The following is a 27,196-nucleotide window of genomic DNA, read 5'->3' as shown; positions in this document are numbered from 1 at the left end:
GCGGAGGGCTATAGTCGTCGCAGCTATCAAGAGGGCCCAGTCTCGGCGATCGTCTGGAGCAGAGGCGCCTCCATGTTGGTCTCTGTGCAGCGCCTCTGGGGGTCGTCGTCCAGGAAGACGTCGAACACAGCGACGGGTGCGTCGCCCATTCCCTCTTCGTACGAGCTGCTGATGCGACGCTGAAGCTCTTGGGGCCCCGCCAGTGCTGCCACCTGCATTCGGTCGAAGGTAAATTTCGCCAGAGAAAAAAAAAACACCTGCAATCAGGCTTTTGTGAGCACATTTTGAGCGTGAGTTGTCAGAAAAATTACGTCCTTATTGTATCTCCAAACGTTAAAACTGTATGGTTCACGTCAGCCAGTCTGACAATGTGCTTGCGCATACGCAGTAGGCATGTGGCGCCAGCATGACGGATCACATCTTAATTTTTCTTTTCCAGCTGTACAACTCGTGGAAGAGTTCTTAATAGACTGGGCGTGGTGGCTACAGCCTGGCCTCCTAGTTAGGTCACCCTCATGAGATCACACATTGATTTCTTTCTCTGGGAGCATGTCGAAGATCAGGTTTTTCGACACCGAACCGGCCTACCTCGAAGATCTGAAGAAACGTGCTGGAATATGACTGGAAAAAAATTCCCACACACACGCTTTAATCAGCTGTGCATCGCAATTGCGGAAAGCAGCTTGAGCACATCACGTAAAAATTGTGTGTTGCCTAAATAGTACTTTTTCTTTGCGCAGTGCCCGAATGGGGCCGCAGCCAAATGAAGCATTTCAGTATACACATTTTGTTTTTTTTATGTTTGCTATACGATTCGAAAGTTCTTAAGGCCGCTACAGTGGCTCAGTTGTTACGGTGCTCGGCTACTGACCAGAAAGACGCGGGTTCGATTACGGTCGCGGCGGTCGCATTTCGATGGAGGTGAAATGCGAAGGAACCATGTACTGTGCGATTAAAATCAGTTGTTGGGCAAGTTGGCATTTCATGCTTTCATTCACACAGCGCAAAGACGACGTCACAAACTTTTCCGCACTTCTTTAGTGCATTGAGGAGAAGCCTAAAATTCAATCACCGATTACGTCGCTATTTCTAATGCTAGTGCAAAAACACTTGGCATGCTTTATCTACGGCCAATATAGATTTGAATCCTTGAATATAGCGGCATTCTGAAATAGTGGTGCCGTTGCCCTTTGAGCCTACATAGGAAGCCACGTATGCAAGCTTAGGGCAGGAACGGGTTTGTTGCTTAGACGCCGTGACTTTAGAGGATAGGCGGTGTGGAAGCCATTGTGGATGATAAGCTTCACAAAGAGGCATGTTTGTGGCGATGGCGATGACACCAGGTGCTCTTTCTTAGCAGCTAAGAGGAATTTCACTCTGCAAGGCCCACCTCCTGCTCAAGCCCGTGTTGCTTGCTCTGTGTCCGACTGCCAGCGACCACGCGACACTCTTCGTCGGAGTTCCGATCTACCACCAGGAGATCACACACGTCCGGGTAGCTTGTCTTGCCCAGCATAATTTCTCGGCCATTGAACACAGCCGAGAGTCGCTTGACGGGCGCCAGATGTTTCACTTCCGCCGTGTGTTCCAGCTTGAAGATGTCAGCGCCTATCTGAAAATAAAAACAAAACAAAAAAACAGTGGCTATCGTGCGACGAGGCTCACAAAGGAGTATGGTATCGCTCGCTTGAAACCGCCCTAACAGTTTTTTCCCTACTGAGCAGAAAAAATTGGCATTCGCCCTGCTTGGCAAACCCTGGAACTCAGCGAAAAGCAAGGACGCTTGCTAAGCGTCTGAGGCTCGTCCATAGCAGCTCTGCTACACGCTCGCGGCAGCCGTTCTATATATACCCGCACGACCACGTGGCTATATATGACGTGGTATCACATGGTCTTACGACACCCCCATCGGATGTCATCCCGTGGCTTTACATCACCCCACGGGATGTTCTTAAGGTCAAAGGTCAACCCAAAGGTCACTTAATGTCAAAGGTCAAAGTTCAACTAAATGTCATGGGTCAAGGTCAGGGGTCAAGGGTTCGGCACCATAACTGTACCGCATATGGTCATACATGGCTAACCTGGTTGGGCTGAAGGTAGTTCAAGGTCATTCTCCGGCCTACGCGACGGCTGCTTTACCTAGCGTAGTAAATACACCATTTCAACAGGGACGCCATTAGCATTCAGCCACCCCTCCATTCACACTGTGGTCATGCTCTCTTTGCTGAAGGAAATGATGACCGCCACGCGGACGCTGCGGTTATAGCGACATCTGTGTGCTGCGGCGTACCGAAATGCTGTACGCGAACTTGCGGCGAATTTCTCTGTCCGCAGAAGCGAAGCTGTCCCGAATCTTGCGGTATGCTTTGGCTGCCAGGCTCCGCTCGCCAGCGCACGCGACCACGCCCGGGCGACGCAGCTTGTGCGTAGTCACAATGACGTAGTCCAGGTCTGGGAGCACTTTCGGAAGTCCGTACTTGTCGAGGTAACTCAGCAACGGGGGCACCGTAAGCATAACGCCGAATTTCTCATTTTTAACAGCATCAGTAAAAGCCTTGATATAATCAGGTGTCCTGCCGGAATAACCGGTGCAGATGTCTCCAGGCCAGTTCCAGTCCAGGTTTATGCCCTGCAAATAAAGACGAGTCGAGCGAGTCGTAGTTTTTGTCGTAATCATAGGGCTAAAAAAAGCGGTCCTGACGTAATAACGCCAACATACGTCTCAAGCAGCACAGGTAATTGGACCAATATTGGAAACTAATGGTTTCACACTGGTCCTTTCTAGGACCGGCCTTCACCAATACACTTCCAATATTGTGCCTTTTACCTCTGCTGCTAAGGACCTTACATGGAAATTTTAAAGCACCGATATCAGACACTTCAAAAGGCAAACGCAAGCGTTAGGTTGCCACTTTTGTTCCAGACGTTTCGCAGATCAATCTTTCAAAAAATGCCACACCACATGTTGTGTGCTATGGCACCACTTGTGCTTAGCCCACAGGGGTATCGTTTTATTCCGTTCCTCTTAGCAGTGACATGCAGTTTGCCTCCCGATTAGTAGCGGCAAGGAAGTTGAAACAGCAGGCGAGTACTAGATAGTGTTTTTGAATATACGGTGTTCACTTTGAGCAGCGAAAAAAAAACAGCTGGGGTTCAACGTGGCTTGAACCTCGTTATACGAGCGAAAGCTCAGTTAAGCATGGTCTGAATGGTCTCAAATCAAATGTCAAGGTCAAAGGTCAAGGTCAGGTGCCCACTGTCTCAAATCAAGTGTCAAGGTCAATCAACCAATCAATGCAACGTATTTACCAGAGAAATCTGGCTGGTCACCCTGGGCTAAAAGCTGTGCACAAAGCGTGACAAAGGTCCAGGGGACCATTACATGACAGTAGCGAACAAGTTGCTAATTTAACGCAGCATGAAAGGTACACCAACCAACATAAGACATGCACATTACAATCACATTACAGTAAGGAAAAATAGTAAGAAAGGACACTTTTACAGAAGATATACAGTATCAATATTACACTATAGTACATACACATAAGGCAAAATACAAAAGTGCAAGTTACAATAGTACATATATATTAGCAGCTTACACTTTCTTATGCACAAAATGAGTCCTGAGGCTTTTGGGCCAGGCAGGAACCCAATGGTCAAAGCCATATGTTCAAGTGGCCATACCACCATACCCAGTTAAGTTCGGTTTGACCTTGTGAGGCATTGAAGGTCATTGTCGATGTGGTGCCCCCTTTCTCAAATCAAATGCCAAGATCAGGTGCCCAATGGTCATGCTCATATGATCACGTGGTCACACTACCATAACATGGGCCATACGACCAGGCATTAAGTTCGGTTTGACCTTGTGATGCATTGAAGGTCATTGTCGATGTGGTGTCCACTTTCTCAAATCAAATGTCAAGGTCAGGTGCCCAATGGTCATACTCACATGATCACGTGGTCACACTACCATAACTTGGGCCATACCACCAGGCAGTTAAGTTCGGTTTGGCCTTGTGAGGCATTGAAGGACATTGTCGATGTGGTGCCCACTTTCTCAAATGAGATGTCAAGATCAGGTGCCCAACGGTCATACGCACATGATCACGTGGTCACACTACCATAACTTGGGCCATACCACCAGGCAGTCAAGTTCGGTTTGACCTTGCGGGGCATTGAAGGTAATTGTCGATGTGGTGTCCACTTTCTCAAATCAAATGTCAAGATGAGGTGCCCAATGGTCATACTCACATGATCACGTGGTCATACACCATAAATTGAGACATACCACCAAGCAGTCAAGTTCGGTTTGACCTTGTGAGGTATTGAAGGTCATTGTCTCATCCACATCGAAATCGGAAGTTGAAACCCGAGGAGTACGGCTCTCGCTCTAAAACGTTTTCGGTTTCGTACAGACCGCACTTTGCCAATATTAACAGGGTCGTGGCTATTCTTAACTAGAGTTTAAGCAATTGAATAATAACAGCCTGCATCTTTATATTCTTGAAGAGAATAATTTTAATAACTAGACTAGGTATTTTCCGAATAAACATCAATTTCGCTCGAGTCGAAGGGTTTCGCCAACAATACAGCGAAACGCGCGCGAGTCGACAAGGAAAGCCCTTTCGTACTGAGTATATTCACTGAAAACTAAGACTGGTTGAATGACCGCTAAAGCACAAGACACAGGAATCTGGCTTCATAGGAATGCCTATGCTGATCGATATCGCCCGTTATAAAGGAAATAAAATAATTAGAACTATCGCTTTGCTTATCTTGAACCTTTAAGCCATAATTTGCGGATAAGATGGGACAACACTTATGCGACAGACACTATCGAAGCAGCATTTTCTAATTCAGTGCCATTTACAGAAACGTATATTTTCCTCAGTTACCTTTGCGCTGGCTAGAAAATGAGTCCATAACAGGAGTTACCGAACGTGATCAGGCATAACTATGCTTTGTTTGTAGAATTCATAAGCAGAGAAATTTTCATGGCTAACCTTATCTGAAGTTCTACAGGGGTAAACTTACTTCAAAGTGTGAGCATTCAGGAATTTATTAATTTACTTTCACTGCTATGTGGTCAGATATGGCATGAAAAAAATCTACAACGGCTTTTTTTATATCATTTAAAAAGTTTATTTTCGGAGGTTTATTTCTGTATTGAAAGCAATGCTAAATAAATTGATTGATTGAAACTATATCCCATATTTTTCTACAGTAAGGAGTGAACTTTTGTGATAGTTCCCTATAGCCGAAAAATTAGAGATCACTGCGGCTACACGCTTTGGAAGAGTGCGAAAGCGTTGATGCATCCTCGACACTGGTCGCCTTTAAAATATGGCGCCATGGTTGCATTCTCGTTCACTTGATTGATTGGTTATCGATTAACTCTGATTATACCCTCGTTTCATTCCGGCAACCATTTCGATTTTTCAAATTTTCTACCATGCCTCGTTCCCGGCCACTCACTATATACCCGTCCATTATCTTTTCATTCTCATTAATTGCCTAATTGCGTCTAATTTATCATTTTTTTTCTATCTCTTGGTTACGTATCGATCATTTATCACTGGTCACGTGATTGCCCATTTCGAGTTTTCAAACTTGGCGCCACGCTTTGGTTCCGTCCACACTTCCGGTTTTTCAAATCTGACACTACGCTGTAGCTCTGCCTACATCCGGCGTTTTCAAATCTCGCGGCACTTTTGCTCTGAACCCCTCCACTTATTCGACATCTTTGGCTCTAATTAACTATTCATCCGATTTCGATTTTCTTTTTGGCAGCATCCTCACATCATCATCTTTCGATTACACCCACTCGTTTGACGCTACCTCTTCTGAGTTGCCCACATCTGCTGCCGACACATTTTGCGGACACGATCCCCGCCGGCATATACCCCTGTCACACTAGCAAATTTAATGTCATTCGTTTCGAATGGCATTCGCACCTAATGCGATTAATCTGCTGCTGCACGGGAACATTTAATGTCATTAGGTTCGAATGACATTCGCTATCGAATGAATTCTCGAAACTCATTCGCATTCGACGTCGAACCGAATGTGTGTACTCTGGACACCATACCCGCAGTAGAAACAACGACGCGAAAAAAGTCGTCTGCGCACTGTCAAAGTTAGAAATTGTATTTATTTAGTTCTGCTAAAAAATGTTAATTTTGGTGCGAACTTCTTCACACTTGTAGCTCTCGGTCCCAGCAGCAGCCAACGGCAGCAGCCGACCATGATCATATTGCGTTGCGTGTTTCTTTCTGGTTGGCGTTACATGTTCGTTTAGCTCGGAAGTACTTAAAGATGTCACTGAGCACTTCACCTTTCAGAAGTCATTTCCACGCTCCACGCGTCGCCACGCGCCACCGTGTCAGCCATTCTGTTTGTTTACAGTTTTCGGATTTGCGGTTGACTTTGTACTTGGCTTGGCTTTTGATGGCTGAGGTGCCGCAGAATGGCGAGAAATAATATTTTAAGGTTATAACATTGCCCAGAAATGTTCTCGCCCGCTTTTAAAACACTACACAACAATTTGTAACACTTTATGCGCGTTGATGTGCTTGAATTGTACTATTTTTTTTTCACTGATCGTTACTGCCATCGAATGACATTATTTTTTACCGTGTAGCACCGAAAGACACCGAAATGACATTCGAGGCATCGAATGACATTCGATTGGAATGACATTAAATTTGCTAGTGTGGCAGGGGTAATAGTCTGGTAAAGCTTTCGCTTTAATAAAGTGAAGACAAAAGCAGCTTTTCCCCGTCAAAGAACCCCGTTCCAACCCACAGCGTCGGCCGATCCTGAAGAACCTGCTAGCGTCACATTGCGGGGAGTGTCGGATGAAGTGGGATAGTCCTCTCCCTGCATTGTCGGGAATAGCACGGTCTCTGCACTGCCACACCACTCCCTGCATAGTTATGCTGGATGATAATCGGCCACCGCCAATGGCTGGAAGGGGGTTTCTTAACGGAGAAAAGCCGCTCTTTTCTCGTCTTGCATTCGACTACGGGCGGCAGATACAATGTCAGTTAAGAGCCAGTTTTTAGGAGAACACCAGGCGGAAGCATAGAGTCCGAGGTCATAATTTAAACGCCACCAGTAGCGCACAATAATAATAATTGGTTTTTGGGGAAAGGAAATGGCGCAGTATCTGTCTCATATATCGCCGGACACCTGAACCGCGCCGTAAGGGAAGGGATAAAGGAGGGAATGAAAGAAGAAAGAGGCGCCGTAGTGGAGGGCTCCGGAATAATTTAGACCATCTGGGGATCTTTAACGTGCACTGACATCTCACAGCACACGGGCGCCTTAGCGTTTTGCCTCCATAAAAACGCAGCCGCCGCGGTCGGGTTCGAACCCGGGAACTCCGGATCAGTAGCCGAGCGGCCTAACCACTGAGCCACAGCGGCGGGTAGGTTTCGCATCACCGAAGTACGAAATGGCATGCCGGTAGTAAATATTTCTTGCCGCATGTCGCAGCCCTGCTCTACTGGGCCAGCAGCCCGTCAGGTCTGACGTCATAGTGGCAGCCCTTTCTGTTTAGCTAGCTGTAAGTGGACACTCAACATCCGCAATGTGAACTCTGGCACTTATGTCATATGCACAGCGTTGGGCCCTGGCACTGTGCCTAAGTCGTCCTTCAGTAAGAATTCAAAGCATCGTTAAACCTGCTTAATAAAGTACACTATGGGCCGGCCTAAGCTGCATTTTCAAGAACGCAAGAAAAGTAACCAGAAGTGTGGTAATGTGAAGAGTGTTTACAAGTGTTCGCAAGGATTAAACCAGGAGTACGCGATTGTCCCGCAAAGCTGGTTTGGTTTACATGGGTTTAACGTACCAAAGTGACTCAGGCTACGAGAGACGCCGTAGTGAAGGGCTCCAGAAATTTCGACCACCTGGGGCTCTTTAACGTGCTCTGATATCACACTACACGGGGAACCAGCATTTTACATCTAACAAATGCGACGCCGTGGCCAGGATCGAACCCGCGTCCTTGGAGCAAGCAACCGAGCACCATAACCACTGAACCACCACGGCGGCTCCAGCAATAACGAAGCTATAAGGAGTCGTACCTACGCAATAAACGTGTACGTACAAATGCGCTCAAGAATTATTACGCAAGCGTCAATTTATCGATTCTCGACCTAGACGATATGCTACAGATTAAAATTTTAGAAGCACTGCGCAATGTGCTTCATTTATTGACTTCCGACACGGCTTCACAAGGTACCGATCAACTGAGATCACACTTTAATCAAAGTGCGACAACATGCTAGCAGCTTCTAGTTGCATAGATATTGTGGCAGTGATCAACACGGGCTTACCAAAAAACAATTTAGTAAGTCATTTAGTCATAATGTATAAAATTGATTATACATATTTTTTAGATGCCAGTATAAGGCTGCAATTATATGAATAATAGAATACAATCCTCCTATAGATAGCACGTCCAACTCTTTGCATGTGCACTAAAAGGCAGTAGTACTGAGTCACTCCACTTATTTATTCCAATAACATTGCTCATTTTGGCAAGGAAAGGAAGTGCTCCTGATAGTTTGAGAAATGTAAACGAGAATTTTTGTTGCATGGTAAATCCCGAAACGAGATTGAACGGCAAACGCGAATGCTTTATAATACAATCTCTAGTCAAGGTAAACAATTTTTACTTATACTTAACGAAGTATCCAAACATTGTGTTATTCAGCGCTAATCAATAAACATTTCCGCAGTATTTTATGCCTTTATGAGCGGAGAGAGTGTTTTTAATCTGGATGGAACTGGGGATTTTCCGCGCTAGTTACAGCATCGCTGCAGTAAAGGCAGTTTTCTAGGGTACACCGAAAGAGTGCGGCTATTAAAATTTTTACATTTCAATTTCAACGTCTCCAAACTGTCTATGTCGCGCACGTTTGGAGAGTGAACGACACGTTCGATTCTTGAAGTTCCTGTTCTAGCCTTCTTGCATCGAAAAAATTGGCAGTGGCTTAACTTGGCTAACCCTGGAATTCATCGAAAAGCAAGCACGCTTGCTAAGTGTCTGAGGCTCGTCCATGGCAGCTCCGCTACACGCTCGCCACAACCGTTCTACATGTACCCACACTACCACGTGGCTATGACGTGTATCACATGGTCTTACGACACCCCATCGGATGTCATCACGTGGCTTCACATCACCCCACCGGATGTTCTTAAGGTCAAAGGTCAACCTAAAGGTCACCCAGTGTTAAAGCTCAGAGATCAAAGGTAAACTAAAGGCCATGCGTCAAGGGTTCGACACCGTAATTGTATCACATATGGTCAGACATGGCTAACGTGGTTGGCCTGAAGGTCGTTCAAGGTCATCCTCCGGCCTACGCGACGACTGCTTTACCTAGCGTAGTGAAGCTTTTCGCTTCGAAAGAAAACCGCATTATACTGGCAAAGATTTATACACGCAACCTTTACGCGACACTCAGCAGCGATTGGTGTCATTCAATTCAACTGTTGGAACTTGCAAAGTATGCCCGTAAGGCTGGTCGAAAGCAAACGTAACTATAGCTTGTTGTTGGCGCACGTTACCTGAAAATTGGAGGAACCCCTGAGGGATCTGATGAACTCCCCGAACGGTGAGGCGTCCTTCAAAGTATTCAATATTGGGCGGCTATCTTTCCGCGACCCGCCGATAGTCAGGTAGATGGGAATGGTGCGCTTTCGGAACGGGTCACTAGCAGCTTGGAAGAGCGCGGTCAGAGCTTCGTCGATATGTCTTCCCTCTTCCTTGTAGCGGATATTGCCAGACAAATCAACGGTCTTAGAGTAGTACACCAACGCCGCGCAGTAGCGACTCGGGATAGAGGAGATGCTGTATTCGAAACCCTTGCTGTACTGCCGCTGAAAGGTGTACCTGCGATAGAACACGTAGGAGACCACTAAACCAGAGCATACACATAAATTTCGAAGCACAAACAGTTTATTTATTTAAAAAATGGTCTATAGACAGCCTATAGCTTTTATAGCGTCTATTGCCTTCCTATATATATTTATTTTCGTCAATTCATAGTCTATAAACTGGCTATAGACAAAAGTCCACTAAAAGTGTACGGCAATAAATCTATAGATTGTCTATAGACGGTCTACACGATTTGTACTGCCCATATACTGTTCTCTACGGTTTGTCTAGACAGTCTATACACTTGGTCAAAGGTTTAGGGGAATCCCCCAAGGTGGAGTAGATTTGTAAAAGCCGTATGGCTGCGCTTGGGAGGATGCAAATGAGTAATTACTCCCTTATTACAGTTAATACACTTAATAGACAGAAGTCTTGTCCATGGACAGTCTATAAACTGTCTAAAAAACATTTGTAAGGGTTGTTCTCCGTAGTCTTCTCTTCTACTTCGTGGTGGCAGTCATCACTGTCGTCATTCCCGGCACCATGACATTAATTGCATCTAATTTCCCTGCGTGCCTGGCAAAGAGCAAAATTGTTCTCGAGATCACGCTTCGAGTCTGGTATTAAGGGCACATAGGCACCCTTGCAATGCAGCAGTCGTATGAAGTATAAGCTCTAATTGTCCGACCAGTGACAGGATGCTCCACGTGAGCTGCCCGTGGACGAAAGGCAGCCGGGCACCACACCCTTGTAGCTATAGTGTAGTATAGTGTGCCGTGCGCATGATACAAGGTGAAACAAGGCAACACGCGCACGGCTTGTAAATATAGCGCACGTGCGGCTATATTCACATTGACTGGTCGCGTCGTGTAGGGAACTGGGCCTGGACACCAGTGCGCGAGAACTTTTACTTTATGTTTAGTGTGCATGTGTGTGCGATTCTGCGTAGTAGGTTGATGTATTTCACTCACCCATATACTTCCTACTTCTTCTACCCCGTTTTCGCATTCAAATCTTCACCCGTGTCGTTTCACCTTCGCCCAGTCGCAGCTCGGGTGTCTAAGATAGCGACAGCAGTTCCCGTGGCTGGAAAATATGTCTTCCTTCCCTTTTATTTTGCATAAACCGCCAGAAGAGCAAATTCCATTCACGCACATAGAAATGAAACATCAGGAAGCTATTGGCAAACAAAAATAATGAATAAAACTAATAAAAATACCTATGTCAAGCAGAACCACTACCTCTCGGGAAGCTTTTGCAACATAAAAAATAATGAACAAAACCAATAACAATACCTATGTCCAAGCAGAACCACTACCTCGCGGGAAGCTTTTGCCAAACAAAAAATAATGAATAATGCTAATAACACTACCTATGTCCAAGCAGAACCACTACCACGCGGGAAGCTTTTGCCAAACAAAAAATAATGAATAAAACTAATAACACTACCTATGTCCAAGCAGAACCACTACCTCGCGGGAAGCTTTTGCTAAACAAAAAATAATGATTAATGCTAATAACACTACCTATGTCCAAGCAGAACCACTACCTCGCGGGAAGCTTTTGCTAAACAAAAAATAATGAATAATGCTAATAACACTACCTATGTCCAAGCAGAACCACTACCACGCGGGAAGCTTTTGCCAAACAAAAAATAATGAATAAAACTAATAACAATACCTATGTCCAAGCAGAACCACTACCTCGCGGGAAGCTATTGCCAAACAAAAAATAATGAATAAAACTAATAACATTACTTATGTCCAACCAGAACCACTACCTCGCGGGAAGCTTTTGCTAAACAAAAAATAATGAATAATGCTAATAAGACTACCTATGTCCAAGCAGAACCGCTACCACGCGGGAAGCTTTTGCCAAACAAAAAATAATGAATAAAACTAATAACAATACCTATGTCCAAGCAGAACCACTACCTCGCGGGAAGCTATTGCCAAACAAAAAATAATGAATAAAACTAATAACATTACTTATGTACAACCAGAACCACTACCTCGCGGGAAGCTTTTGCTAAACAAAAAATAATGAATAATGCTAATAACACTACCTATGTCCAAGAAGAACCACTACCACGCGGGAAGCTTTTGCCAAACAAAAAATAATGAATAAAACTAATAACACTACCTATGTCCAAGCAGAACCACTACCTCGCGAGAAGCTTTTGCTAAACGAAAAATAATGATTAATGCTAATAACACTACCTATGTCCAAGCAGAACCACTACCACGCGGGAAGCTTTTGCCAAACAAAAAATAATGAAGAAACGTAATAACACTACCTATGTCCAAGCAGAACCACTACCTCGCGGGTAGCTTTTGCCAAACAAAAAATAATGATTAATGCTAATAACACTACCTATGTCGAAGCAGAACCACTACCACGCGGGAAGCTTTTGCTAAACAAAAAATAATGATTAATGCTAATAACACTACCTATGTCCAAGCAGAACCACTACCACGCGGGAAGCTTTTGCTAAACAAAAAATAATGATTAATGCTAATAACACTACCTATGTCCAAGCAGAACCACTACCACGCGGGAAGCTTTTGCCAAACAAAAAATAATGAATAAAACTAATAACACTACCTATGTCCAAGCAGAACCACTACCTCGCGGGAAGCTTTTGCTAAACAAAAAATAATGATTAATGCTAATAACACTACCTATGTCCAAGCAGAACCACTACCACGCGGGAAGCTTTTGCTAAACAAAAAATAATGAATAATGCTAATAACACTACCTATGTCCAAGCAGAACCACTACCACGCGGGAAGCTTTTGCCAAACAAAAAATAATGAATAAAACTAATAACACTACCTATGTCCAAGCAGAACCACTACCTCGCGGAAAGCTTTTGCTAAACAAAAAATAATGATTAATGCTAATAACACTACCTATGTCCAAGCAGAACCACTACCACGCGGGAAGCTTTTGCAAAAAAAAAATAATGAAGAAACGTAATAACACTACCTATGTCCAAGCAGAACCACTACCTCGCGGGAAGCTTTTGCTAAACAAAAAATAATGATTAATGCTAATAACACTACCTATGTCCAAGCAGAACCACTACCACGCGGGAAGCTTTTGCTAAACAAAAAATAATGAATAATGCTAATAACACTACCTATGTCCAAGCAGAACCACTACCACGCGGGAAGCTTTTGCCAAACAAAAAATAATGAATAAAACTAATAACACTACCTATGTCCAAGCAGAACCACTACCTCGCGGGAAGCTTTTGCTAAACAAAAAATAATGATTAATGCTAATAACACTACCTATGTCCAAGCAGAACCACTACCACGCGGGAAGCTTTTGCTAAACAAAAAATAATGAATAATGCTAATAACACTACCTATGTCCAAGCAGAACCACTACCACGCTGGAAGCTTTTGCTAAACAAAAAAAAATGAATAATGCTAATAACACTACCTATGTCCAAGCAGAACCACTACCACGCGGGAAGCTTTTGCCAAACAAAAAATAATGAATAAAACTAATAACACTACCTATGTCCAAGCAGAACCACTACCTCGCGGGAAGCTTTTGCTAAACAAAAAATAATGATTAATGCTAATAACACTACCTATGTCCAAGCAGAACCACTACCACGCGGGAAGCTTTTGCAAAAAAAAATAATGAAGAAACGTAATAACACTACCTATGTCCAAGCAGAACCACTACCTCGCGGGAAGCTTTTGCTAAACAAAAAATAATGATTAATGCTAATAACACTACCTATGTCCAAGCAGAACCACTACCACGCGGGAAGCTTTTGCTAAACAAAAAATAATGAATAATGCTAATAACACTACCTATGTCCAAGCAGAACCACTACCTCGCGGGAAGCTTTTGCTAAACAAAAAATAATGATTAATGCTCATAACACTACCTATGTCCAAGCAGAACCACTACCACGCGGGAAGCTTTTGCCAAACAAAAAATAATGAATAAAACTAATAACACTACCTATGTCCAAGCAGAACCACTACCTCGCGGGAAGCTTTTGCTAAACAAAAAATAATGATTAATGCTAATAACACTACCTATGTCCAAGCAGAACCACTACCACGCGGGAAGCTTTTGCTGAACAAAAAATAATGAATAATGCTAATAACACTACCTATGTCCAAGCAGAACCACTACCACGCGGGAAGCTTTTGCCAAACAAAAAATAATGAATAAAACTAATAACACTACCTATGTCCAAGCAGAACCACTACCTCGCGGGAAGCTTTTGCTAATCAAAAAATAATGATTAATGCTAATAACACTACCTATGTCCAAGCAGAACCACTACCACGCGGGAAGCTTTTGCCAAACAAAAAATAATGAAGAAACGTAATAACACTACCTATGTCCAAGCAGAACCACTACCTCGCGGGAAGCTTTTGCTAAACAAAAAATAATGAATAATGCTAATAACACTACCTATGTCCAAGCAGAACCACTACCTCGCGGGAAGCTTTTGCCAAAAAAAAGTAATGAAGAAACGTAATAACACTACCTATGTCCAAGCAGAACCACTACCTCACGGGAAGCTTTTACCAAACAAAAAATAATGAATAAATCTAATACCAATGCCTATGTCCAAGCAGAACCACTACCTAGCGGGAAGCTTTGGCCAAACAAAAAATAATGAATAAAACTAATAACACTACCTATGTCCAAGCAGAACCACAACCTCACGGGAAGCTTTTGCCAAACAAAAAATAATGAATAAAACTAATAACAATACCTATGTCAAGCAGAACCACTACCTCTCTGGAAGCTTTTGCAACATAAATAATAATGAACAAAACCAACAACAATACCTATGTCCAAGCAGAACCACAACCTCGCGGGAAGCTTTTGGCAAACAAAAAATAATGAATAAAACTAATAACAATACATATGTCCAAGCAGAACCACTACCTCGCGGGAAGCTTGTGCCAAATAAAAAATAATGAACAAAACTAATAATACTACCTAAGTCCAAGCAGAACCACTATCTCCCGGGAAGCTTTTGACACATAAAAAATATTGAATCAAACTAATAACACTACTTATGTCCAAGAAAAACCACTACCTCGCGGGAAGCTTTTGCCAAACAAAAAATAATGAATAAAACTAATAACAATATCTATGTCCATGCAGAACCACTACCTCGCGGGAAGCTTTTGCGAAACAAAAAATAATGAATAAAACTAATAACAATACCTATGTCCAAGCAGAACCAGTACCTCAAGAAGGAGTTCGATGTTCCTGTGGTAAACGTTGCGTGTTTGAATCAGATTACAGGAGGACCAAATTCTTATTCAAATAGCCGTGTTATGTTTGGCAGTTTATTCAGGGTTTCCAAGTTACCTGCTCTGATTGCCGGGTAAGTTGACAGATCAGTCACATTGGTCGTAAGCGATAAGCGCCTGTCAGACGGGCACCGCATATGCATTTAAAACTTTGGAGGACTCCTATACACGCTGCGCTTATGAGTCGACGCGATAGCGTGCGCCCTCTGGTGCGTCATCTGATGCTGAAGCCACTCTTTAGGTTCTTTGACTCGTCATCTGTTCTCCATTCTGAGCAATTTGGCATCTTTGAATGCATTTTCATTTTTCAATTGTTTCAATAAATCAATTGATCAATTACACACTCTATAACTTTTCTTAGCATCACCAAGCACTCTGGCTTTTCATTCTGAGCATTTTGACACTTTTGAACCCCTTTTTTCAATTTTTTTTATTTTTAATCATTTTATTATTAAAATGATTTCATTAACTCATCGTGGCCTACAATACGGCAATCAATCAATGGGACAACAAATTACCATGATACGATTCTTGTTTACGCAGCCCCCGATTATTTCCGACACGCGGTGCCGGCTATCACTATACGCCAACGGGCTTTCGATCGGACGAGCTGTATACGCTATCGCGTAATCAATCACGTCCTGTTGCTCGAAAGCTCACGACACACAACTACACGGAACAATACACGGCTTTTCCCGCAAAGGCCCTAGGAAGTGGTTTGTGGTTTATGGGGGTTTAACGTCCCAAAGCGACTCAGGCAATGAGAGACGCCGTAGTGAAGGGCTCCGGAAATTTCGACCACCTGGGGTTCTTTAACGTGCACAGAGATCGCACACTACACGGGCCTCTATAAATTCAACTTCACCGAAACTCGACCGCCGCGGCCGGGATCGAACCCGCGTCTTTTGGATCGGCAGTTTTTATCCGTATAACTCCTCCGTATAACTTCGATTACCCGTGGTTAATTACTGTGCACTTACATCCCACAGTGCACGCAAGTCGTGGGTTCGAACCCGCCCGCTATGGTAGCACTTCGATGGAGGAAAAATGTGAATGGTCCTTGTACTGTTCGTTTTTAGTGCTCGTTAAGAACCCCAGGTGGTCCAAATTATCCGGAGCCCTCCACTACAGCGTCCCTCATAAACTGAGCCGCTTTGGGACGTCCATCCTATAAAGCCAAACCAAATGTGCCATAATCATATTTGCTGACCCATACAAACCTATATATATTTTTCAGTAGATACTGCGCAGTCACCTGACTCCAAGCAGGGGTGAGGACAAAATGACGGGAAAATAGCAGAATGAGAAAACACATCATGCATGAACAGTAGAAAGATCACACACGCCAGGTACTCAGGCTGTCAATGAACATTTCCATATTCGGGCTGTTCACAACACAACCTGGCAATTTATTACAATCGCTAATCTTTTTGGCTAAAAAATGAGAATTTAAATGCGTTACCGTGTGCTCGATATTCTTTAATCACTTTTTCATTATTGTAACGTGTACCTGCGCGGGAACAGGAGTAATGGGCTCATAATAATTTATTTTGACAAGAATATTATATATTAAATGCAAACATCTCGGCCGGGGCCTTGCTCGTCTCGTCTGCAGCGATTCTAAGCCAAGAAAGTTAATGACTGACGTTACGCTGTCTGTTCTTTTATACCAATTGCGAATAAATCAATCTGCGGATTTTTGAACTCTTTAAAGCTTTGTGACGTTTTTTTTTTTGCAGTGAATGGGTCCCATAAACAGGAGGCATACTCAAGACGGTATTACACGCAGCTTCAAGCAGTATGCCTCAGGGAAATTCTCCAGGTGGAATCAACATAAAAATGAAAATAACAGGAACGTGAGTGCTGTTTCTTCTGCACAGGTGTGATAAAGATACTGTACTCTGACAGCTGCCTCGCTAAGCTTCCACTCACACCGTACGGCGCTTTTGATTTGCCTTTGAGGTTAAAGAAACAGAGAGAACTCTGCGGAAAACAGGGATGCTGACGAAATCAGCACTGGGAACATACAGGATCTTTAAGCAAGAAATTGTCAAAGAAAATATCTATGATAATTGAAGGGGAAGCTCTTTGTTGTTTGAGGCCAGGACAGGAGTTTTGCGGACTAAGACGTATAGAGTCAGGTACCAGGAGATAGACACGTTGGGCATTGCGTGCGGAGAGGAGGAGGAAACGGCTGAACACTTGATACTTTTCTGTAAAGGGCTTCACCCTACAGTGGAAAGCAGCGGGGATGATTTATTCAAGGCATTGGGGTTTAAGGACAGTGAGGGGAAAGTAGATTTTAAGCGGGTAGAAATAACCAAGAGAAGGCTATCTGATTGGTGGCTAAAATCAAGAGAAGAGTAAAATTTCATGGCATGGCTAGGTGGCTTGAGCCACCGCCCGATTTAAAGGGTTCAGCCGTATCCATCCATCCATCCATCCATCCATCCATCCATCCATCCATCCATCCATCCATCCATCCATCCATCCATCCATCCATCCATCCATCCATCCATCCATCCATCCATCCATCCATCCATCCATCCATCCATCCATCCATCCATCCATCCATCCATCCATCCATCCATCCATCCATCCATCCGTCCGTCCGTCCGTCCGTCCGTCCGTCCGTCCGTCCGTCCGTCCGTCCGTCCGTCCGTCCGTCCATCCATCCATCCATCCATCCATCCATCCATCCATCCATCCATCCATCCATCCATCCATCCATGTGTTCTCAGCTTACGGTCACTGAGTGCCATCCCCCGCCCGGACAGGTGCTCATCTCTCATTTTTTGTCCGCACTGCAAAGGACTGGAATGACTTGCCCAACGCCGTCGTGCTTCACTCCGGACCGTCGTAATTCAAATCATCCATCGAATCAACAATGTGTCCTGAACTCCACTACCTTACGTCATACCCCTTTAATGTGGTCTTGGAGGTTGTAATAAATAAAAGAAATTAAATCACCTGTGCTGCTTGGGCAAAATAGCACGTGTGCTGTGCAGCGTCAGTGGACGTGAAACAAGCTCTCGTCACGCGCATAGCTACCACACTACGCATGCACACACTGCCACCTTTTCAGCCTACAGTCGCTGGTGTGTTCTGTGTCCTTTGCCATAATCCGTTTTCTCCTTCGAAGTTTCAGCCTCCTTTGCTATCGTCGAAAGTGCGCCGCGGCACTTAAGTTCAACGCGACTTTCGTTCTTAGTTGGTCGCAATTGTGCACACCAGACTTAATCATCGGCCACAAGGATTGCGCACAAGCAACGTGATGAGAGGCCAATTAGCCACGCTTGTCCACTCACTTGACATTTACAACGCAGAAGACTCTCCTGTTGACCGGTTTAAGCGTTGTGGACGCTTTCCATTGGCGCACGGGCGGCTTCGGCAAGGTTGCTTCGTTCAAGGTAACAGGGTAAGTGTCGCAATCCTGTGGAGGAGGATCCAGCTCCGACGGGTCGTAAGCCGCTTCCTGTAGCGCGAACATTGACGAGCTATCAATATACAGACGCAACGTCCCAGATGCGCCAACTCTTTTAGTCCAGTAGTTTAGGGTGCTATGGATTACCGTACATGTGACAAAGAATGCGAAAACAAAGACCGCGTTGTGGTGGCTCGGTAAGCAACGCTGGCTAATAAAACCGTGGTCTTTGCGTACCGCATTCGAGATAAACGAATCATGTCACTGGCGATCGCTTGTATGCCGACCCGAGTTTGGTTGCCCGGAAGATTTTATTCAATGAAGACCTTAAACTTTGACGTTTTTGCATGGGCTAAGAAACTAAGCCGAGCTGCATTGAACAGTTATATTCCTCCCTTCGCAAGCGGGATGGACTTTTGCACGTTTCTGGTAACGCATAGGAATGGTGTCGTAGTGCAACGTGACCTCAAATAATTCTATTCCTGCCGTCTTGAAACTAATACATCACACACGGGGGAAAACTGCAGGTAGTACATAAGGGCATGAAACGCTTAATTGGAGATGCCATCATCTCAAGTCTGGAATATTTGCCACTTAATTCTATTAAAATTCTGGCTCTTTTTGAGGTTTAGTTCTATATATATATATATATGAGCACCGGACGCGATATTCCGAGGTCGTGGGTTCGGATCCCACCGGCGGCATGGTTGTTTATTCTGCTGCTTTATAAGTAGTTTTCTTTAAAAATCAAAGCTTAATTGAAGTATTTTTCTCCCACTAATCCGCACTATTAATTATAAAAAAAAAACTTTCGCAATGCACCTTGGTTTCGGTGACAGTTGGCTTCCTTCATGTATTTGTCAAACGAGCCCCTCATTTCCCTTAACGTGTCTGCTAATAGCTTAACGGAGGTCTCGGTTCTGGCAGTCTTGATGCCATAGGTAGCATAAGAGGGCTCTAGCACGGTGTCCGCCCTCGCCGTTAGATGACGTTCCCTGTCACACTCGCGGTAATACAGGACGTGCTACGTCCGCCGCTATGGGCGAGGGTGGCGCTGGTGAACACTCTCAAGGTTCGCTTACACGCAATAAACATGAATACCCACGAGAGCAGCAGATTGGACAGCCGTCGCCGTAGCTCAGTTGGTAAGAGCACCGGACGCGATATTCGGAGGTCGTGGGTTCGGATCCCACCGGCGGCATGGTTGTTTTTTCTGCTGCTTTATAAGTAGTTTTCTTTAAAAATCAAAGCTTAATTAAAGTATTTTTCTCCCACTAATCCGCACTATTAATTATAAAAAAAACATTCCACAATGCACCTTGGTTTCGGTGACTGTTGGCTTCCTTCAGGTATATATATATATATATATATATATATATATATATATATATATATATATATATATATATATATATATATATATATATATATATATAAAGGAGACATGGGAAGAGAAGTGAGAGGCTCGTTTGAAAACATACGAAGGTAGCCAACAGCCACCGAAACCAAGATGCATAGAGGAATTTTTCATTTTTTAAAATTTGTGGCGCTGAGCAATGGGACAATAATAATTTGATTCATGTCAGTGAAATAGGAATAATTATAAAGCAGAAGAAAATACAACTATGCCGCCGGTGCATTAAATATATATATATATATATATATATATATATATATATATATATATATATATATATATATATATATATATATATATATATATATATATATATATATATAATATATATATCTCAAAGCATCCGTGCATGCTCCTTAAATACCTGTACTAAGACATGTGTTCAGCTAATAATATCTAATGACAACGTAATAAAAGCGCGTGACGTAGTAAGTAACGAGGCTTACAGACTTTCGGAGTTTACGCGTGCTCGCCGCAAGTTAAAATACCATACAAAATTAGCGCTGGGGCACGCAGAAAGGAATAATCAAGACGCAATGCGGCGTTAAAGGCATGGCACATAAACACGTGGCCAGTCATTTCGTCATCTGATAAAAAATGACATTAAACATAAAAAGGTACACGGGCATAGGTGATACAGGACACAGGTATTCTACGAATTGACACGTGTTGTGCTCGAGCCATGCACCTTCGAGATGGGAATAAAGGAGCAAAGGAGAAAGACGAGCTTGTTCAAACATGCTAAACAGTACTGCATGGATAGCGCAAGAAATCGGGCACAAAAAAACGGCAATCATCAACACGTGCTGCGTTCGCTGCGTCACTATACAATATAATCGTGTGATGTTGGATCACACCGGTCGTCGTAAAAATGCTCTGCGTTAAATTCCTGAGCATCAGAAGCCATAAGGACGACCACGTAAAGTTCCGTGAACAGAATTGTCGCTACTTTGAGAGAAAAGATATTTCCCCTGGGTTTTCATTCAAACCTGAGGTTAGCGCTTTGAATTTGCAAATTAGGAAGGATTCTCGAACCTCTCTGTTATTGAGATTTGAAGCCAGATTCAGGTATTGTGGTTGTGATGTTATCAAACGAGTTTCCGGAAGTCGCGACATGTCTTGAGAGCGGAAGATTAGGAAGGGTATTGGCATGTGATCGGTGGTTATTGAATGCCAACCTGAAGGGTAGTTCAGTCTGTCCGATGTACTGCAGCTTACACACACCGCATTCGAGCAGATAGAAAACATAGCTGCTGTTGCAAGTGAAATTTCATTTTATTTTACAGTAAAAGTCTGACCCAGTACTTCTTGCCAATGCGGTAGTGGTCACATGAGTGCATACCTTACAACGCGGTTTTTTGCAAGGGCGGCAGACAGTTGGAGAGGGGTTAGTTGTGTTTGATGAGGTTAGCATGTCGCGCAGGTTCCGTGACCTACGGTATGCTACGCTGGGTGGCTGTGGAAAGATTCGCGTCGGGCGGCTGCTCTGCATAAGAATATTACGATGTTTCCTGAGGATGCCGTTAACACTGGGCATTGACGCACAATGGGTTAGCACTAAAGTGGTGTTTGATGGTCGTTCCGCGTGTTTATCAGAACGAAGGATTTCCTTGCGTTCCATTGCATCTGCGCGTTTTATTTCGTCGTCAAAAATTTGTGGTGGGTACATTTGTCTTGTAACAGCATTTCGCGGATTTCCGCAGTTGTCAGCAAAGTCGGAATCGTCTGAGAAAATATTTTTAAAGCGAAGTGTTTGGCTGTATGGGATACTAGTCTTGCAGTGCCTCGCACGGCTACATTGGAAATGAAGGTATTGATGGCTGTCGGTCGGTTTCTATAAAGCTTAGTTGTGAGTATGGTGCTATACAAATCCACTGCTACGTCCAATAAAAATTTATGGTTGACATCGAGTATGACTCCGTAAATGAAATTGAAGGGTGAACGTTATTAAATGCTGCTATGAAATTAAATGCTGCTATGGTGCTACGCTCTCACTTGTTCTCATCGTCTGCGGTTCCGGCTCAGCACGACTAGGTTTTTATAGCCTCGGGAACCGTTGCAGCAGCCAGCACTACAAATCGACCAATCAGGAAACGCCGGTGGTCGCCGTTTGAATTGGACGAATGGACGAGAGGGCTCAGCCGTTCAGTTTGCTGCCGGAAAGGGGATGCCGGCGAAGCGTCGGTCGGTTCAGTCTCGAGCCGGTGCTTGCGAAGGGAGGGGGGGGGGGGGGGGGTACGTCGAATCCGCCGGGGCGAATCGGATGAGTAAAGCTGCAAGCCGCGACATGTCCGAGAGACCGGGTTTTTGCTCGATGCTTGGCGCACGGCACTAGCCTCCATAGATGCCAGCGGAATGCTCTCACGGACAAAGCACTGCAGTCCGGCAGTGCCTATAATCGGACGTTCTTTACGCCGCATCCTGCTATTTACTTCATGACTCACGTCGGCAAGAGACGAAATCAAAGCGGAATTAAACTGTTCGAAATACAGCCCCAGCATGGATTCATTCCCGCCTGAAGCAAACGCTTGCAAAGGAAAGCACTCGTCGCTTCGTACCGGAGCGATCGTCGGCTCTCGTGGCTTGCGAGGCGTCACAGCGTCCCACGGGTTGCTCTCCTCCGACGCGTTGCTGTCGGGCCCCGCGTGTGGGGAGATGCGTCCCTTGTAGCCCATCAGAATGAAGACGAGGGGCAGCACCACCACGATGGAGAACACGATGCCGCCCAGCCACACGTTGGAGCAGGTGCACCACCACCACCAGCCCTCGGCCTCTTCCACGTCAGAGCCGCCGTCTTCCTGCACAAGCTGCAACACAAGCAGTGTTAATATGACAAGAGATGTCATTAGGGTGTTTGTCTGGGAGAAAAAAAAGATTATTTTGGACTAAGCATTTAGCGCTCCTACTGCTTATTGGCGCATAAAACTATATTTCGCGGCATAATTAACCCGGTTAAAAAATAATTTAGGTTTTTTACCAGCGATAAAGGATTTCTTGCAGGGCTTTTGGGATGAGAACAGGTTAACTTTAGGCTTAATTACGTGGTATCGTCTCGAAGCCCCAGTACTGCGTTTGCCGAAAGTGAGTCCCTCCTTGCGGTGGACCAACTCTCTTTGGTGAGACCAGCCATGCAACGCTCGAAAAAATTTGGCACAAAAGATAGGATGTCTGTTGTTATCGCAAACCGTTAGATTGATATTGGCTTATAGTACATAATCTTTGCTGCTTCTTGAATTATGATACCTAGCGGAAAATTTACGAGAAGCGCAAAGTAATAAAATGGCGGGATACAAATATAGAAAACACCTAGGTAGGAGAATATATAACTTATATTATTGCCGGTTTGAATTGAGAGTTGTAGGGTGAGACGTCGATAAGCCGCACAAGAATTGATTCTACGCAAACAGGCCTAGAAGATTTCTTGAATCGCACTTTTCACATTCTATTGATCGCACTGAGCAGCATGTAGCGCAAGCGCTTGCGTTCTTTGATTGACATTCGTTATTGCCGCTTGACAATCTGATCGTTCTGCTTATATGAGTAGACTCGCACGAACCCCGTCTGGTGCAAGCTCTGGCTTCATTCCTGCTCCTCTTTTTCACTTAACGCTCGCTTTCTAAACGTTTCACATTATTGAGCTGGTGTAATTCTTGCAGAAGCCTTGCACACATTTATTATCTTTTCGTATTGCGATTTCATATGCTTTTGATGAATAAAGAGAGCAAACTACGCGGGTCACTCAAAGGAAGCGACCACGCGCGCTGACAAACAGCTCATTATTTGATGAAAACGTGGAGGAGTGTTGTGTTGGGTTTAATGGCGCATAAGCAACAAAGGCTATCATGCGCCGAGCTCAAGGTATAAAAAATTCGGAGGAATACATGCAGAGAAACCAACGTTGACAATGGATATAGCGATCGCGTGGCGACAAATTTAAACGCCTGGCATAAAAATCACGGAATTACGAAGGTTACGGAATTCTTTATCTGACAGGGTCGCTGAAGGCTGACGTATCAGTTAGCATATTTTTTTTAATAAAAAGGCTTCCACTTTCTCAGGGGTTACCTGTTCCTGATGAAGAAACAGAATAGTAGTGCTCAGAAAATGTGTCATGCACATTTTCGGCAGTGCTCTAAAATGCTGTAAAGAGAAGCACCGTCGTGTAAATTTGCACGCTCAAAATGCCGCACGTTCACAAAACAGCCAAGTTGCCCGTTGTATAAATTACCGCATGATAACGGCACTCTGTAAACAACGCACTTTCTATTTACGATGAGAGGCGAGACGTGTTTTGTTGTGCTGCCCTTTCGTTTATGTGGCCACCGGCCGCTAAAGTTCTGCCGAGCTCGGAGCAAAATGCAGCGAGCTTTAATGGAGCCCAAAAAATAACCCTAACGTCGAATTTCTCAGCCAAGCTCTCAAACCACGGGAAAGCCTGTGGACACAGTGCATGAAAGCCTGATTACGGTACTGACTACCTTCCTGACCCCGTCTGTTGGCCTCTGACAGCCTACCAGAGGACTTAGCCGCCTGCGCTGAAAGCGATGTCTTCAGAGAAACCAGTTTTTTGTTTTTTTTTACATTGGCAACCTCCTATACGCTTAATATTCTGCAGTGAGGCGGTGGCAGGCACTAGAAGTCACAGTCTTAATTCACGAAACCACCATGCCGTTTTTAATCAATTTGGGATGGCTTGACTCGGAGCCTTGAAGCAGCTTAACAGTGCGATGGTGAAACAGCCAGCAAAGATAGTGCGACATTGCCCCCCGAGAAATGGCAAGGAAACGCAGTTCATTGTCAATATGAATCTCTGTTCGGAATTTTAGACCATGAGCGCACTACTTAAAACCTTGAGGACCGCCGCGATATTATTCGAAGGGTTAGAACATTCCGCCAAGATCAGATAATTGTGCACGTTCCTGAAAGCCCTCAGCAATAAATAGTCCTCCACGGCATCGTGCAACCTTCCTATCGATACCTCTCAAGGAGATATTAGTAAGCAAAGATGGAACCCTCGACCTAATACACACTCCAGCTTTATGTGCAAAGAAACGAAGTTACACCCGAAGATCCTGGATTTTGGGTAACAAGGGAGATTTCTGAAAACGGTTCAACAGACACACCACATATGATCCTGAAGGCAAATGGTTGTTGCTGGGTATTTGGAACCACTACTTTACCCTCAAAGTGACAGAAAACTTTTTGTTCTCAAATGAAATTTTTTTTTTTGATGTGATGATGAATGAAAATCCTGGAAGGTGCAGTTTTGTTGACTGATGCTGAAGATAAGTTTTCGTGGTTGCCACATGAAAAACATCATGGTAACAGTCAAGAGAGTGTGCACCAAAGATGTTAATGATCCGACTGCCTTAATAAGCAGATGTTTGGTTTCCATTTAAACATTTTGCCCAGCCTTGTCTTTTTCTTGAAGCAGACGGTAATCGGGTGTAACGGTCCTTTCTTAGTACAGAAACGGGAGTGTGTACATTCGGCCGAGGGTTGCACGCGTACTCAGCAATATCTTTAGTGACATCGATGGGAAGGTGGCATGGTGATCAGGAGGATTGTTTCTAAAGCCGTTCACATGCACTGACGATTATCTGATATTGGTGGTAGGTTCTAACCGCTTATATAAGTTTGCGGCTATCCAAAATTTCGAGGGAGTGCTCCCGTGGTTTAAAACTCACGATAGGCGTCCCTGCAGACAATAAGCAGCGTTTTGTTTACGTGGCACTATTGGCTACGTCTGACCATCTTTGCTGGCTGCATCGCCTAGCAAAGTCATGCCTGTTCTTTGAGTCAAGCCATTCCAAACCGATTAAAGACGACAAAGTGGTTTTGTGCTCTAAGACTGCAACTTTCCTAATTTCTGCTATGATGGTTTATGGTTTATGGAGGTTTAAATGTCCCAAAGCGACTCAGGCTATGAGGGACGCCGTGGTGAAGGTCTCCGGAAATTTAGGCCACCTGGGGTTCTTTAGCATGCACTGACATCGCACAGTACACGGGCCTCTAGAATTTCACCTCCATCGAAATTATAGAGGCCCGCGTACTGTGCGACGTCAGCGCACGTTTCTTCTACGGCCGCAGGTACCGCCGTAAAATTCCCTCTCCGGCATGACCACGAAGACCGCGCCAGTGACACGGATCACGTGGCTGTCTAGTCAACGGATTTGAAAGCAGCTCTCCGATAGATGTCACACTCATTCGAGAGTCTGCCATGCGACTATGGCACAGGCACTGAGGAAATAAATCCAACACTAGCGGTCTGTCTGAGTGCTTGATATTCGTCGCAAAATCGCACCAAGTTGCTCCAAACCTCAAAACTGCCTGGCTTCATCCCTACAGGTATCACGGCTTCGGCGATCACTGCCTGCGAAGAAATCACAGGGAGTGGTTCTACGATGAGTGTGAGGAGAGGAGGGCCAGATGGCATCATCATTGCAGGTACAGTCTGTCCAGGAGGACTGCTGACAGTTTGTGTTTTAACATCGCCGACAGCCAGGGAACAGCCCTGTATGTCTAATGACCTACATATGATACCACGACGGTTCCACAGAACAGGATGGTAACAACGCTGTATTTATTCACCGTGTATTTTCCAAGCTTCCTCACTCGTTGTCTCAGCAGGAGTTGACTTTCAAAAGGGCGTTCAGGAACTACATTGCGCACCAACTCCTCAAGTTCCCGGATGTCCGTAGCGCAGAGATGGTTTGCAAGAAGATTTGAAAAAGTTCGAAGGGCGAAAGTGCCATCGAGTGCCATCCCACTCAAAAAGGCCTTTGAGAGTCCCTGGTATATATGCCGATTAAGGACGGTAATTAACCCTTACCGTCTCGCTCTCCAGGTCCCTCGTATGCACGCTGAGCGGTGTGTCGTAGGGATGCTCGCAGGAGGACAGGGAGCCGCTGTGCTGCTGGCCACGCGCCTCTTGAGCCGCCTGCCGCTTTCTCTCTGCCTGCGAGTCGCAGACCTGTCAGTTGATTTCAACGTAGAAGGGCGCGCCTGTGTCACTTTTGACTTTAAGGGGTGAGTGGAAACGGAGGAGGGTTGGAGCTCGGCGGTGCACGTGTATAGATTCATGAAAAGCTAAATAAGTCGATACAAGTCGATAGGTGTTCAAGTGTAGGAAGCAGCGCAAAAGACAACGGCATGACACGACA

The 27,196-nt window shown here is 44.6% G+C and overlaps 1 protein-coding gene across 1 annotated transcript; it reads right to left on the bottom strand.

The window, feature by feature from the left end:
- On the bottom strand, positions 1-26,979 carry LOC144110408 (uncharacterized). The gene is made up of 6 exons (XM_077643265.1): positions 26,866-26,979; positions 22,592-22,840; positions 18,501-18,667; positions 9,577-9,901; positions 2,291-2,629; positions 1-212 (listed from the first exon to the last, which is right to left on the bottom strand). The coding sequence occupies exons 2-6, from the start codon at positions 22,706-22,708 to the stop codon at positions 27-29; spliced, it is 1,134 nt and encodes a 377-aa protein (XP_077499391.1). The 5' UTR covers positions 22,709-22,840; positions 26,866-26,979; the 3' UTR covers positions 1-26.
- Positions 26,980-27,196: the final 217 nt, after the last annotated feature.

The sequence above is a fragment of the Amblyomma americanum genome, chromosome 11 (assembly GCF_052857255.1).
Source record: "Amblyomma americanum isolate KBUSLIRL-KWMA chromosome 11, ASM5285725v1, whole genome shotgun sequence".
Lineage (NCBI taxonomy): Eukaryota > Metazoa > Arthropoda > Arachnida > Ixodida > Ixodidae > Amblyomma > Amblyomma americanum.
The sequence above is the reverse complement of the archived record's forward strand: the minus strand, read 5'-3'. Positions and strand labels throughout refer to the sequence as shown.

Bases quoted from the DNA above. Each gene is read 5' to 3' on its own strand.
- LOC144110408 (XM_077643265.1), bottom strand. From the start codon at position 22,708: ATGGGCTACAAGGGACGCATCTCCCCACACGCGGGGCCCGACAGCAAC. The intron at 9,902-18,500 runs GTGAGTGGACAA...GTTCTATCGCAG, and splicing joins TTCTGCGTTGTAAATGTCAA to GTACACCTTTCAGCGGCAGT. The intron at 213-2,290 runs GTACGCCGCAGC...GACCGAATGCAG, and splicing joins AGTTCGCGTACAGCATTTCG to GTGGCAGCACTGGCGGGGCC.